Source organism: Gobius niger, assembly GCF_951799975.1.
Source record: "Gobius niger genome assembly, chromosome: 16".
Taxonomy (NCBI): Eukaryota; Metazoa; Chordata; class Actinopteri; order Gobiiformes; family Gobiidae; genus Gobius; species Gobius niger.
The window spans coordinates 11443594-11458178 of NC_136867.1; the positions used below are offsets into that span (position 1 = coordinate 11443594).

The 14585-nt window shown below is 45.4% G+C and overlaps 1 protein-coding gene across 1 annotated transcript; it reads left to right on the forward strand.

Moving 5' to 3' along the window:
* The first annotated feature begins 623 nt into the window (after positions 1-623).
* On the forward strand, positions 624-14191 carry cep170ba (centrosomal protein 170Ba). The gene is made up of 18 exons (XM_079573251.1): positions 624-829; positions 2023-2160; positions 3064-3153; positions 3808-3888; positions 4291-4347; positions 4480-4633; positions 6628-6756; positions 7277-7771; positions 7845-8704; positions 9379-9493; positions 9576-11096; positions 11619-11865; positions 11952-12084; positions 12175-12291; positions 12367-12452; positions 12527-12620; positions 12690-12741; positions 12810-14191. The coding sequence occupies exons 2-18, from the start codon at positions 2056-2058 to the stop codon at positions 13013-13015; spliced, it is 4542 nt and encodes a 1513-aa protein (XP_079429377.1). The 5' UTR covers positions 624-829; positions 2023-2055; the 3' UTR covers positions 13016-14191.
* The last annotated feature ends 394 nt before the right edge of the window (positions 14192-14585 follow it).

Here is a 14585-nt window from a genome sequence, read left to right on the forward strand (position 1 = left end):
GAAGTAAGGCCTGCAGTAAGTAAACCGGTTTGACCTGTTATGCATAAGCCCCTCGCTCGAGGTTCTTTGCCATTGCCATACAGGCCTACGTTGTCAGCTGAAAAAATCTGGGATAAAAATGAAATAGCCTACCCTACAAAGTCAACTAGAATCAAAAGTTATTTAGACATATCCTACAGCACACGGTGCACTTGATGCGTTTGTGGAGCACAATATAAAAGTGTATTATAAGATTATTCAAAGTACTATTATTTGGCTAATATTATTTTATGTGCAAAATGGGAGTATTTTCATGGAGCATTATAATATGGGTATTTTCATGGATCTATCATAGGGTATTTTTTGCTAAAAGTAGTCCAATAGCGCCATCTCCTGGAGAATGCTTAGAAAAAAGTTATGATTGTTGGCGGTGTTGCTTTGTAGACACTGCAAAATACAGCATGAAATAAAATCTCCACATACACAAACACATCATTATTGAAATGTATTTTATAGGTAAACATTGGGGCGTGTCGAAGAGGTCAGGCCAGTACCTTGGCGTCGTGTTCTCCAGACAGAGTGGGACCTCTTCGCACTTCCCCCTCTCTGCTCAAACCCGTACTGCGGTGCACGCGCTGAGTGTACGGGACTCGTCAGGCCGCGTACGTCAGCCGTGGGCAGGAGAGTTTCGCCCGATTGACATTCCCACAGGAAGAAGAAGAAGAGGGTGTGATGAGCGTTTACCTGCGCGCTGCTACCTGCTGCTCTTACGTGTCGGTCGTCGAATTGCACTTGTTACGGGACGGCAACGCTGGCTTTACTCGGGAGCAAAACGGAGGAGACATTCAAGGTACGTCGCTGTCGGTGCCGGTGGCAGGAGCCTGCGCGAGGGAAAGGCTTGTTCCGCTGGTGCTGCTGCTACAGAGGCGCACAGTTGTTAGCCAAACAGCCTCGTCCCCTGTCACCGCGGTGTCAGCTGCCCCCTCTCTCTGTACTATGTCACATATCATAGCGTTGATCCATTAGAATATCGCGGCTCGTGTGGCATAGAATAATAATAATAATAATCCTTGGTCGAGGTGGACCTGGTATCAAGGTTCGTGAGTTGTAAAGGTGTGTAGCTCAGTGCAGCAGGTTTCCCAGCATGCTCCACTAACCTACACTGAATGTTCATTATTATTTCCCCTTTGTATTCTTCCCCGGCCCTTTCTAAAAACCTAATCCTGTCATTGTCACCTGTGAACGCACTACATCAGTATTCATCTTTGTGTCTCAATGTTGAATGACTCATTACTACTAATGCCCCAAAGGTGTGCTTTGATTGCACTGCTTACAAAGAGCAAACATTGCCTGATCAGTAATCTTAAAAAGACAGTTTGCACTTTTGAAAACAACTGGTTGTTACTTATTCCTATGCACATCTTTGCTGTCTCCTTCTGATAATAGGGAAATTCATTTTATACTTTGTGTTATTCCCACGTTTTGTACCTGTCAAATCCCAGAGTATGAGGACACCAGCTTTAGAAAACAAATAATATAAACTTTGTACACTGTTTCTTTCATAAAATTAAAATGTCTTAACAATTTCTGTGTTGTCTTCAATGCCATTTTGGCTTTGGCTCTGCATGTACCTCAGGGGGAGGCAAGTTTGCTTAGTGGAGGCCCGGTTTTCTTCATCTTCAAAAGACCAAGGAGCCAATTGTAGGCCGAAGTTAATCATCACTTTTCATAAATGCCAGTGTTGTACATGATATGGCCTAAGTGGGTGTTCTGTTAAGAAATGTTAAAGGAATTGACAGTATTTTCCACATGTCTAGGGATAACAGGCATTTGATCTGATTTGTATGGTAATATTCCTCAAAATTATCTTTAGGGCCAGTGCTTCTGTAATCGAGGGCCAGTTTTGGCCCCCGGGCCTGACTGCCTACCCCTCATGTACAGCATGTCTGGGTCTTGCCCTGTGTTCAGTCGTGTTCAAAAGTTTGCACTTTTGAACACGACTGGTTGATTGTTACTGAAGCATTTATTGTTATCTTTTGGCAGAACGATGAAAAGGTCCTGACCCGAGGCTCCAAGATGAGTGTGACCTCATGGTTCCTAAAGAGCAGCGCGGGCACACGCCACCGGCTGCCCCGAGAGATGATCTTTGTGGGCCGGGATGACTGTGAGCTGATGCTGCAGGTAGGGAACTCGCTGTAGCGTTTACTCAGCAAACAGCAGCAGTGTGCCACACGTGAATCCTAACCTCTCTTCGTTACATTGTGAATACGCGGAGCAGAGCCAGGCATGCTTTCTGTGTGTGCAATTGTGTAACCAGTCCGACGCTCCTCCATTCACTGTTGCCCGGACACTCTTTCAAACAATGACTTCAACACGACTAAAGCATTCCTCTGTCTGCGAAATCTTCCATGCTGTAGATTCCAAAGCATTTTTTTGCAAATCCTCTTTAATAAAAGAAGGGGACTGATGTTGTTTGTACGTCTTAGGAAGTTATGAGCAGAAAAAAATGCTCCCGACCACTGCGGGTAAGTTGGAGAGCTTCCCATATCCAAATATAGCTTTCCAAGAGACCTCAGACTTCGACTCACTCGCAAATTATGCAGTTTGTTCCTATGTAAGTTCTCTGAGATACATTTTAACACAACACAAACATTTTAGTGAGAAAAGAGTCATGATTTATGTAAAGATAAAATGGTGTGTGGATGATCATAGATGCAGACTTGGCTTACATAGACTTTTTTTGTTTGTTTTTCTCTATGGCTACAGTGTTGAGCCGATACTGAACAATTCTTGTAGTGCTGCAGCGCAAATTGTTGCACATTGTTTTGTCCCCCTCCCTGACCAGTTTCATCTCTGTCCTGACCAGGCAACGGTTGTGCGCACTGTTGACCGTCCGCTTTAATCTTTGTTATGCTTTCTGATGAAGAGGCCCCAGAGCAACTAATGAGCAGGAAATTGGGAGCGGGGCAAGCTCCTAGTGAATCACATGCCTTGTTAGTGGTCAACTGCAAAGTGGCCTTCGCAGGAGAAGACAATATACAGCATCTTCTGTGTTGACGCTGTGATTTTTCTGTCTCTTTGCAGTCTCGCAGTGTGGACAAACAGCATGCTGTGATCAACTACGACTCCAACACGGATGAACACATGGTTAAGGACCTTGGCAGCTTGAATGGGGTTAGTCCATTCCCTTCATGGTGGCATAACTAACAAAGCAAGAGACAAAGCAGCCTGTAATTGTGAGATCCGCATTTCTCAAAGCTCGCTCTGTCAGAAACATGAGTAGATTTTACCCCCAGACTCCGGAGTATTATGTTTTCCATTCATTGCCTTTTAGCTGTAGTTACCACTTCAGTGCACCTTGTGAAGTAGGAGAAGTTGCTCTTTGTTTTCAGAAACGACTGGGTTGCATGTGCTGTAGTTACTGCCGCCAGTCTAATCAGTGCACAGTATGGATTTTCCGCTGAAGTCTGACTTTTGTTTAGTCTGCAATAATCAGCAAGTATTTCTGTTTACCTATAGTCATGTGGCAACAACTTTATCTTCTTTAGGCGCTAAAATACAGAAATGTACTGGGAAAAATGATCACTCAACAAATGGTTAGAATTTATATATTACATAACATCGTAATCTTGTTGAATGGATTAAATGGATTAACTATAGACTAGAAAAAAGCACACTGCAAAGCCCCTCCCACTTTCAATGGTCCGCTTGGGTGACTGCCAATAGGCATTACTGAATCCGTCACCTGGAATAGCTGTGCAGTAATGTCTAATGACAACAAAGACTCTCCTTTCTGTGTTCTGTGTCTCACACTTCTTCTACTTTCAGACATTTGTGAATGACCTGAGGATTCCCGATCAAACCTACATCACTCTCAAGCTCTCTGACGTGATACGCTTTGGTTACGATATCCTTTTCTTCTGTGGTTGGTTGTCCTTTGCATAGAGGCATGTGTGTGGTCAGTCAGACTCGGAATTGATTGGTACAGTAGTTCCACCTTTTTCCCCATTTAGTGAGTGGTGTTTGGCTGCTCTGGTATGTTAATCCCTGTGGGGTTTTCAGTCAGGGGTTTTAGATTATGTACTGAAACTGAAAAGCTGTTGCACCCTTTGACCCCAGCGTAGCAGTCTATGTCGATTCTGTGTTGACATAACAGGGGAAAGGTTGCTAATATTTTGAAAGCGAACAACAGTAGGTATTGACCACATCTTCCTCATCAGCGCAAGGTTTTCATGACCTAATATAAGTTATCTTGTTTATTAAGTCACAGACATTCATAAATATTAAACTTCTTTGACTCAGCCTGCACATGCTCATGTATACATCTTGGAGAGAAGTCAACACAGGGTGCCGGAGGAAGCTCTTAAAGTAAGTCGAATGCACTCTTTTAGTGATTGGATGCCATTTTTGAACTGCCAACTCGGAGCTGCATCCTCAAAGTTTCCATGTTAGCACAGAGTTCGCTCACATCCTGCTTCCTGTCTGTCTTTCTTTCTTTAGCACGAGAAATACTCCAGCCAATTGCAGATGAGTATCAAAGCTCTGGAGGCCAAGGCGAAGGAAAAACAGCTGCACAGCCCAGAAAAGGGCAAGGATTTTGTCTCCAAAGCCAAGCACCTGGACAGGGCTGAGAGAAAGGCCCACTCGCTCACAGGTAAATGTCTTGTCCGGGCTAGCCTGACTGTACAGAAGCCATATGGTGTGTTATGTTGTCTCTATGATAGCAGATGAAGTCATTGTTTGCACAGGCGCGAGTTAAACCGGTGTCTTGGAATAGATTTGAATACTGTGCCCCGCTAGACAAGGAAGTGGAAGTTTCGTGTCCACGTGTGCACCTTGACTTTCTTTTCAATCCCTGGACAAGACTGCTCTTCTTCTTTTATTAGGAGCTCCCCTGGTGTGCGATTAGACCGCACATGTGAGTTAAAGAGCTAATGAAGTTGATCTTGACATGCCCATGTGGTTGGCAGCAGCAGTTTGAGCGTGCCTCCATGAGTCAGGGTTTCCCAGGGCGGCTATAGAAGTCGAGGTCATGGAGTCTTATCTGCGAAGGCCACGCCTGGTGACATGGAAGGCGGAGTGCTCTCAGTCCAATCGATGACCGTTGAGCTACTTTCAAACAAAGCAATAAGTCACTGGGCTCTTTTTCATGTACATTTGATAATCTGTTTTATTGCGTGTGTTTGTTTACCACTGTATTGAGGAGAGGGAGGGAAGTTGGTTCATTGCATGTTTACCATTTCCCCATGTTTATGTTTGCTGTACAATATATGGTAAGGTTTGGCCTATAGAAGTTGTAAACTCGAGAAAGGATTTTGTGAATGAAGGTCATTCATGCTGGCAAAATGCATCCCAGCTGTTGTTGTTTTAGGAATGCCCCTTCTATGTCATAATTTTTCTGTGGAAAACTTCTAAATGCTCCTAAACTAATGAGGATGGTGTTCCCCGTACAGCTTTTAGTGTAGAGCGTTAAAACCTTTAGCCCGTTCCCTGCAGCGACACAACTGGTCACTGTAACCTCTTTGTTGTTTGCTCACTCGGGCTGAAAGAGGCCACGTGAGGTAGACTTGCCTTGAGTTCGTGTAGCGTGCAGTGCGCCAAAGTGATAAATAAATGTCTGTCTCACAACGTCTCCGCCACAACTCACTGATAAGAGCGGTATTTCACCAAACCATGCGTAAAACTGTGGTGGTTGAATTCAGGGGGAAGAGAGTTTTTTCACATGCTAATTATAACCGCCCTCATAACACGCAAAATGAGTGAAATGAGAATAGAAATCCAAACATCTGACATCGTGTTTGCATGGCGGATTGTTTTGCTGTTAGCCTTGGCGTATTTTCTGGTCCGTATTGATTTAGTTTTCCCTCTGTTTGCGCCGCCGCTGCTGGTTATTTTCCCATGAAACCGAGCAGGATGTGATCGTGTCCATTCTCACAGCTGTCTGCTCTACTGTGAAGGACACTTGAACTTGTGCAATGTTAGAGAAAACCAGCTTTAGGCCACTAGACTTGTACTGACTGTGGCTTGGATGCAGCTCTCAGTGGAGGGTTGGGCAATGCGACAGGAAGTGTAACATGGCACTTGGATGCTGTCAGTGTTGCGGTTATTTATTCGTGACCAGGGCAACAGAAGTCCTGCAGATGTTTGGGATATAAGACGGTATCTAGCATCCAGATTATGCGCTCAGTTTGGCGTAAAATACCTCTTAAGCAATGGCATTTGATAGATTAGCGTACAGTATATTGTAGAGTGGAATTTTGGTAAAGATCGTGATTATCCTTTAGTCTTTTTCTTTAAAGATTAGGATTAGCTTCATCTTGTCTCTCACTAGACAGATTATGTTTGGGTGGCTTTCATGGTCTCTCTGGTATCAGTCTGACCCCGTTTCCGTCTTTCTCAAGGGAATGTGGGAATTTAGACGGCAGCTTTTGTTGTAACATTATATCACGACATTGTGCAATATTCGGTTACTGCAACTACTTTGGAGTCACACAATCTACTTACATAAATGGAATGCCTCATAAATACACAAGGTTTTGTCACTTCACTTCACTTTCTCTTTGGTTATGCATTTCCTCTGCGTACAGTATTTAGCGTACTTAACCGTGTTTATTACTTTGTGTTTATGCTTGTGTGCTTTCTTATTAGCTGCCACTGAATCGCCAATATCCAAGCCTACGCCGCTGTACGGTCAGCCGTCCTGGTGGGGGGAGGATGATGACCCCGGGAACAAAAAGTCAAACCGAGGGGGGAAACAGCCGGGAGTGGACTCGCCAGGTACTGTATATGCACGCCTATTTGTTATTCTTTACTCTGTTATTTGGTTTTGGATTCAGTTCTTTTAAATGAATGGAATACTTGTTATTTGTACGGCATGGGAATTCAGTCTGTCTCTCTAAAAGCTGGACGGTGTTAATCCAGAGGCAGGTCTCTGGCCGCCAGGCGAGGACAGTCCGCCAATACACCGTGCCAGGCTATTGGGCAGTGCATGTGTGCCTTGTGATGGATTAGCACCCGTTAATCTGCAGGACGGGGGAGGGCATGAGGCCTCATGTTGCCCAGACTGAAACAGATTACTCCTGATCAACTACCTTCCCTCGGACGCTGATCCTTAACTCACATTTGGCAACATTTAATTGGCAGTGTAAATCTCGTTACAAGGCTGTTTGCTTGTGTCGAAAATAATCTTACGCATAAGTCATTAATCAAACTGTATTTATCATCTTTGTCAAATAAATGATTGCTAAAAAAAGAGCATTGAATGAAAACTGATGCAGTGTTATTGTTGTTTCCACAGACTCAGTCAAAGATCCTTCCAGATACGAGGTCAATGGCTCCCTGTCTGACAGTCAGGCCACGTCCATTTTCTCCTATCGCCGAGAGCCCAGCTACTTTGAAATCCCAACGAAAGAGCTCCTGCAGCGTTCTGCCAAGAAACCCGAGTCTCAGGTGCACGAAATCCCCACAAAGGACGTCCCCGATCTGCCCGAGGGCGTCCTGTCCACTCCTACCCCTCCTGTGGTGCAGAGCCACGCTTCCTTCACCATTGAATTTGACGACTGCACACCGGGTAAAATGAAGATCAAGGACCATGTCACCAAGTTCTCGTGCCGCCAGCAGAAAAAGCAGCCCCATGCAGAGGCCGCTTCCACACCGGTTGAGGTGATGTCAGCGCAGAGTAAGGTAGCGGACTGGCTGGTTCAAAGCAACGCCAGCATGGTGAGACGGAGGTCGCAAGCAGAAGACTTGTACAGCACGACCAGTGATCCCTTAACGCAGAAAACTCGGAACTGTAAGTCACCATTCAGTTAAGACTCTTAAAATGTGAAAATCTGTTTAACTTTTTCGCTTTTCTCTCTCATCAGCAAACTGGGAAGACGACACTCAAAGTGATTCTGGTGTCCCTGGGACCAATGGAAGTGATTTTCTGACATCGGAAGTACATTCTATATCGCACGTCTCTCGTCAGAGCCACTCGCCTCCTGAACGCTACGCCTCTCCTGAAGCAGAAGAGCCTACTTCACCTGAGCCGCACTCTTTTCACGGTCCTATCAAAGCTGAGACTAAACAGGCCTTTGTAATAGAATTTTTTGATGATGGTCAGAGAAAGAAGCGTTCCCAGTCCTTTACCAATAACACCACGCCACCTCAGGACCCTGGACTCAGGCCTGAAGTGGAAACGTCCAGGAGAAGCCCCAGCCCTGCAAGGGAGAGGACGCCTCCCACTCAGCGCTACACTGTGCCTTTGAAGGGCTCTGAGTCTCCTGGTCCTCAGAGGGCGGGCTCACTGAGGAGGGAGAAGACAGTGGAGCGCATCAGCACCAGCTTCTCCTCTCGCTCCACCTCCTCTGTGTCCTCGCGGCCTTTCAGCAGCGTGGGGCGCAAATCCAAACTGGCCCGCGACTTCACCGCCGAGTTTCTGAAAGCATCGAGTGTTTCAGCAGAGAGGACGACGCAAGCACACAGCCCCCCGACTGTTCACGCCGCATTACACGTTCAGAACACACACAGCGCTCCTAACCAGCCACAGACTTCCTCTCCCATCCGCCACCCTGTGCCCCTCAACAGCACAGTGGCATCAGTGCAACACGACGGCTCTGAAGTCAAAACCCCTCACTGCAGCAGGCACGAGGAGGAGGATAGTCTGAGCGACGCAGGTACTTATACCATAGAGGCTGACGTCCAGGACAAGGAGCTGGAAGAGGCCCGCAGCAACATCGACCAGGCAAGTGCATGAGTCGCCCACGCACTTGTGCCCCGTGTTCATCAGCCTCCTCATAACCCACAGCACAGATCTTTGCAGTGCCAGTTTCTCCGGTGGTCCCTCACATGCTCACTCACGATGCTCTGTTCCTGACAGGTGTTTGGGGTGCGAACCAACCAGAGCGAAGTAGAGTCGTCAACCACAGATAGGCCGGTTATTGTTCATGACAGTGAGCAGCATAGGGAAAGTAGCAGTGGGCAGGTGAGGCGCAGGGGCCTAGGGCGGTGAAGGGAAACTAACCAAATCACAGGGCAAGGTCAACGCATACAATTATGAGTGGGGTTAACATGAGTGGAGTGTTCTGGCTGGAAGTATGGTTAATGAAACTGGGATTTTCTTGTGTTGTTTTTTTAGATTAACTTACTAAATTACTACAGTGTGTTCAGAAAGCATTCATGCCCCTCTGTGTATTACTATGTTCATTATTTTATAGTCTGATACTGAACGTAGCACTGCCACATTATCAGCGAATTAAACAAAGGTCTGAAAACTTTCTGAACCCAATGTACATTTCATTGCCATCCCTCCCACTAACCTTAAGCATAACACTGGTCATTTTGGTATTCATCTAATAAATCTAACAACAATGATGGGTTTTCTGTGTATCCTGGTCTCATTGTCCTTTTCTCCTCCAGATTCAGCCCCCAAAGTGGATGTCTCGTTGGGCCAGTTTGGCCGACAGCTATGCAGAATGTGATCCCTCGTCCAACATTTTGGACATTTCTTCCCAAAGAGAGCTATCTGGTTCGGGTAAGCAATATTACGAAATATAATTATAAATTGTTATGTTATGACCATTTTGAATTGATATAAAAATATCTGCTCCCTTCAGCTCGCGGATCAAATAGACACAAAGCCACACTGAGCCAAAGCCTAGAGAGTGCAGACACCAGTGTGTCCAGGACGTCCACATATCAGGCTTCAGCAGGAAATAAGACTGACATTCAAACCCCGAGCATTCATGTTCATTATGAAATGCAAGCAACATTTGATATAGAGAAGAGTGGCCTTGTTCCTCCGAGATCTCAGGACAGCCCTCTGAGATTAACGGTGCACGATGATGTCGAGCCTGACAGTTTAAGTGATGCCAGTAATTCAGGAGAGGGTTCTATTATAGAGAAGAGGAGGAAACCACAGCTGGGCTCAGAGGAGAAGAAAAGAGATCCGTCCACAGTTCAGCCCAAGTCAACGTCATTTTACATTGACTCAGAGGAGAATGGGATGCAGCCAGAAAGCACAACGGACAAGAAACACAGTGGCAAACCCTTCTCTACCGCCACTTTGACAAAGCAAAGAGCTGGACAAGAGTCCGGGAAAGTTCGTCCCAGTGTTTCAGCACCTGTCTTAGGACTTAATGCCCAGGATGAGCTCACAGACGGTGCAGGGGCCACTCTGGTTAGACAGGAGAGCTTCACTAAGGACAGGCCGAGCATCGCCAGGCTGCCCAACATCTCCAGTCCAGAGTCAGTCTTAGGCTCTGGCTCACAAGACACTCACTCTTATCTGAAACAGACTGAGGACGTTCTGGCAGCTCTAGAGGCCAAGCTCCAGGCGGCACAAACGGCACCATCTCCAGTGATGGACTCCGCAGAGTCCGATGTGGACACGTCCAGTACTGTGAGCCAGCAAAGCAACAAGACTAAACCAAACCAGGTTGATAAAAAAGCCTCCACTCCTTTTCACAGGGAGAGGTCCTCTGCCAGTATCACCAGCCAGGACTCTACTGCCCAGTCCTCTGTGTCAGGGAAGCACAGAAACCTGAAGAATGACACCTTCAGGAAGCCAGCTGGACTGAGGCGCAGTGTTGGAAAACATGGCTCCACAGAGTTTAGTGATGACCATCAGAGCTCTAGTCGAACCTACTCTGACCAGGAGTCAAGCAGGAAATACACTGTGCCCCTGCAGAAGGAGGAGAGCAAGCTCACCAAAGTGTCCCAGGCTCTGAGTCGTGCAAACAGCCTGTGCGCTCCTAGACCCACCAGAGCATCCATGCTCAGACGGGCTCGCCTGGGAGAGTCTGATAATGAGAGTGCGGAGACTGAGAAGTTGTCCCAGGACACCGTAAAGCAACCACAGGAACCTAAAAAGCTTTCCAGATGGGACATGCTGGCAATGCCCCGGAAGCGCACCGGTTCTTTTAACACTCCAAGTGACAATGAAGCATCATCTGGCCCTCAGTGGACAGGACGGAGCACAGGTTCTAACCGTAATGCAGATACAGGGGCCAGCGCTGGTCGCAGATCGTCTATCCCGGGAAACAAGCCGGTAGAGAGGCCTCAGAAAGCACCCCTGAACAAGGCACCCGTCACTCGAGTGCGTGCCAGCAGTGCCAAGTATACAAGCAGTACAGCAAGTAAGTACTGGAACTACTATCACTACTTTGATAATTACGCACCATTTTTCAGTTCATTCAAAATAAAATGAGTCAAAATGCTTTTAGATGCCTGCCTGTTTTCTAAACTAACGGGGAAAGGGAAAGCTAAAAGCGAGAATTTCACCCCTTGTATACAGTACACTGTGGTGTACAGTGTACACAAAGAAATGCTGCTGGACCCCCTTGCTAACTTTCCCTAACAATCACACTAACATTACATCAGTATCTGTTCTTATGCTGTAAGTGGCTTAAATGATTTTTCATGGGAAATATGGATGTGGTTCGAGATTACACAGTGCTGTGGAAGACGATCATTTATTCTATTCTCATTTGTGTATATAATAAATATTCAGATATGTATTTGCATAAGAATGTGGCCTTCCACAGCAGGTGCTCTATTAATGCTGAAAGTATTGCTGTAACTATTGCCTGGTCTTCAAGGCTTTATTCTTTCATGGTGCTTTTTCTCTCCTCTTCCTTCTCCTTCAACACAATGCTAAGGTTCCAGGAGGCGACAGAAAGGTTCAGACTATACTTCTACCTCAGATGAGGAGTATGACTCCAACCAGAGCACTCCTAAACCCAAACGCTCCCAACCTTCCTCAGCTTCCCACAGCCCGCGCAGGCAGCCCCGACCCCAGCCTGTGGTCGCACTGCGTCATGTGTCCCGGAGCAAAGACTCGGAGGACGAGAACCACGAGGGAGAGGCCTTCCACAACTGGTCATCTCACAGCGCAGAGATTGCCCGGTAAAAAGAAACACAGAACAAAGCCAATTATTGCAGCATTTTACTTTTACAACAACTGTCTGATTTGTTACCTCCCATGCCGGCAGGTTAAGTGAAGACTTGGCTAAAGACCTTGCCATTCTGGCCCGAGAGATTCATGACGTGGCGGGGGATGGAGATGACCATACTCCCGGAGCAGCGAGCGGTGCAGCAGTTTCAACTCTGAACACTCATGAACAGGTTACTATTGTACCATGTCATGCTCATTGTTGTTATTAGTCACTATTGGAGCATTCGATTAATCAGCTTTTTGTGTCATAGCTCAATCAGTCGGTTCCTGCGAGTGAATTAAACTACCAAAGCGGTCTCTCAGCGTCTGCAGGTGTAACTGAACCAGTCCATAAATTAGGCCACCAACAAAGCGTCAGACATCAGAACAAAGATCAGGTGAGGACATGACTTCCCTTTTGTAATTGTTTTTCAGAAAGACACATGTTGAGTAATTGTTTTTTCCACACTTAGGTCCAAACAGACAGCCAGTTGGATCCCGTGTCTCAGATCATTGTTTCCATCAGAGAAAACACAGAAGAACTTAGTGAAAAAATTAAGTCAGTACTTTGAATTATATAAGCTTTTTATAACGTGTCAAGGAAAGTCGTTCAAATATTGAATGTTCTTACAGGGTTCTGTTTCAAGACAAAATGGAAATATGGGAGGAAATTGAAGCCAGGATTCATGTTGATGATGATGCGCCAGCTTTCAAAACCTCAAATAAGGTTGGGGACATTATTTTTTTTTAACTTAATTTACAGCCAGTTTGCTTAATGTTACACATCTGTTTGCAGGAAATGGCATCAATTTTATTAGAGCTCAGACGAGTACAACGGCAACTTGAAGGTAAGCCACTATTTTCCTGTAAAAGTATTATTTACTGTCATTTCCCTTCCAATACTCTCTTGTCCCAGTCATGAACACGGTGGTCAAGCCCAGTGACCAGCTCGAGGTCCGAACAGCCAGCCTGTCGTCTTCTGGAGTTCGTCCGTCCAGAATTGTGTCATCACAGGAGTGGAGAACAGCGGCCCCTGTGTCCCGACGAGGAGGGGGCCCCAGACCAGGGGACAGAAAAGCTGCCGTGGCCCCTCACGATAGCAGGGAGGGCTACTTAGTCTGAGATATGACTCTAAACACACAAGCCAAACATAGACACTCAACAATGGTACGTTTTGTTGTTAGGGAGGAAGTGAGAGGATACAGAAGTGCAGCCGGCCTTCCTTTTTACCTGGTTACACATTTAAACACTACAGAGTGCTCAGTGGTGCACCAGTCAGTCACCACCAGTTTGAAGGGTTAAGTGGGACAGGACAGTAAATCTGTTCCACTGCCCCCCTCCCCCCCAACGGTCTTAATCAGCTGCTGAGTTTGGCCGACAATGACAATCACATTGCTGTAATTCAAAGCTAACTTTTCAGATTGTTTACCCAGAACAGTTTCATGTAAATTGTCTTGTGGGACAGATGTATTCAATATGTTAGTCATTATTATGATTGTAGCTGACAGAGAAGTTTCAACAAAACTGCAGAGTCAAATGTAACTTGGGAGGAGCATTGGGAGACATAAGTGCCAGACAAAACACTTTAGCTTTTTCCAACTTTGTTTTCTCCTCTGCATTAACCGTGTAGTGGTAGTGTTCTGACGATGAATACCAAGTAATTTGCTGAAAGTCTCTCAGGAATGTGTGGGCTGCATAGAAGGCGGGGCTTAGTTTAGTCACTTTGCAACTCCAATGACAGTGAACGGACCTAAGTTTTTTTAATTTATGTATTTATAAACTAGTCTCACAGGGTTTATTTACAACATTATTCTAAAGATTCTCGCTCGCGTGTCTTTTACAAAGCACAACCAGCTGTATTTAGTTTTGCCCAGGACAATCAGAACTTGATGACTGACTGGTCAACTCTTTTGTAAGACACTAGGGTTATGGGGATTCTATGACAGGAATCTCCACTGACATTACCAGTGACTTTATTCTACATGTAATAATTTATTAGTCTGTATAATTATTCAGTTAGTTTGTCATCAACTGTTTTACTTGTTTATGTGTTACCTCTTGATTTATTCTTTTGCACTATTCGTGTACCACAGGACCACCTCAGCATCACTTAGTGGCCAAGTTGTGTATATCAGTATGTTTGTTTTTTTCCCCTTCCCACTTCTGAATGTAAGTTTATTAGAAATGGGAAGTTTCTGCAAGTGCTCCAAAGCTGCTGTGGGAGAACTGTTCCTTCACCAGCCAGGTCCAGTAGCTGTTTACAGACAAAACACTGAATGTTAGTCTTTTTGACATTTTTTTTTAAATAATTTGCTGCTATTTATCTCCAATGGGTTTGTGTCAGCCCTCTGTTTTCCACCATCAAGTGTCAAATACATGTCTCTTTTTTTTTCCTTTTTCTTTTTTTTTTTGTATGTAGAAATCGCTTGTGTTCATGTTTAATTATCTGTAATTTGTCATTAAATGTATTTCCTTTCATAATAAAATGTATTGTCCACACAGTTACTTTCGTTCTTTACAATCAAAAGTACTTTTATATCGGTGTAAACCAGAAATGAAAGTAAAAACAGGAACTCCACTCCAGAGCACTGGCAAGCCACAACACAGCTCACCCCCAGATGGGACAGTGATCAGCAAAGAGTCCGGCTGCTGCTGCTTCTCTACTGTATGTGAGTTGCTTTTGGCTGTATCA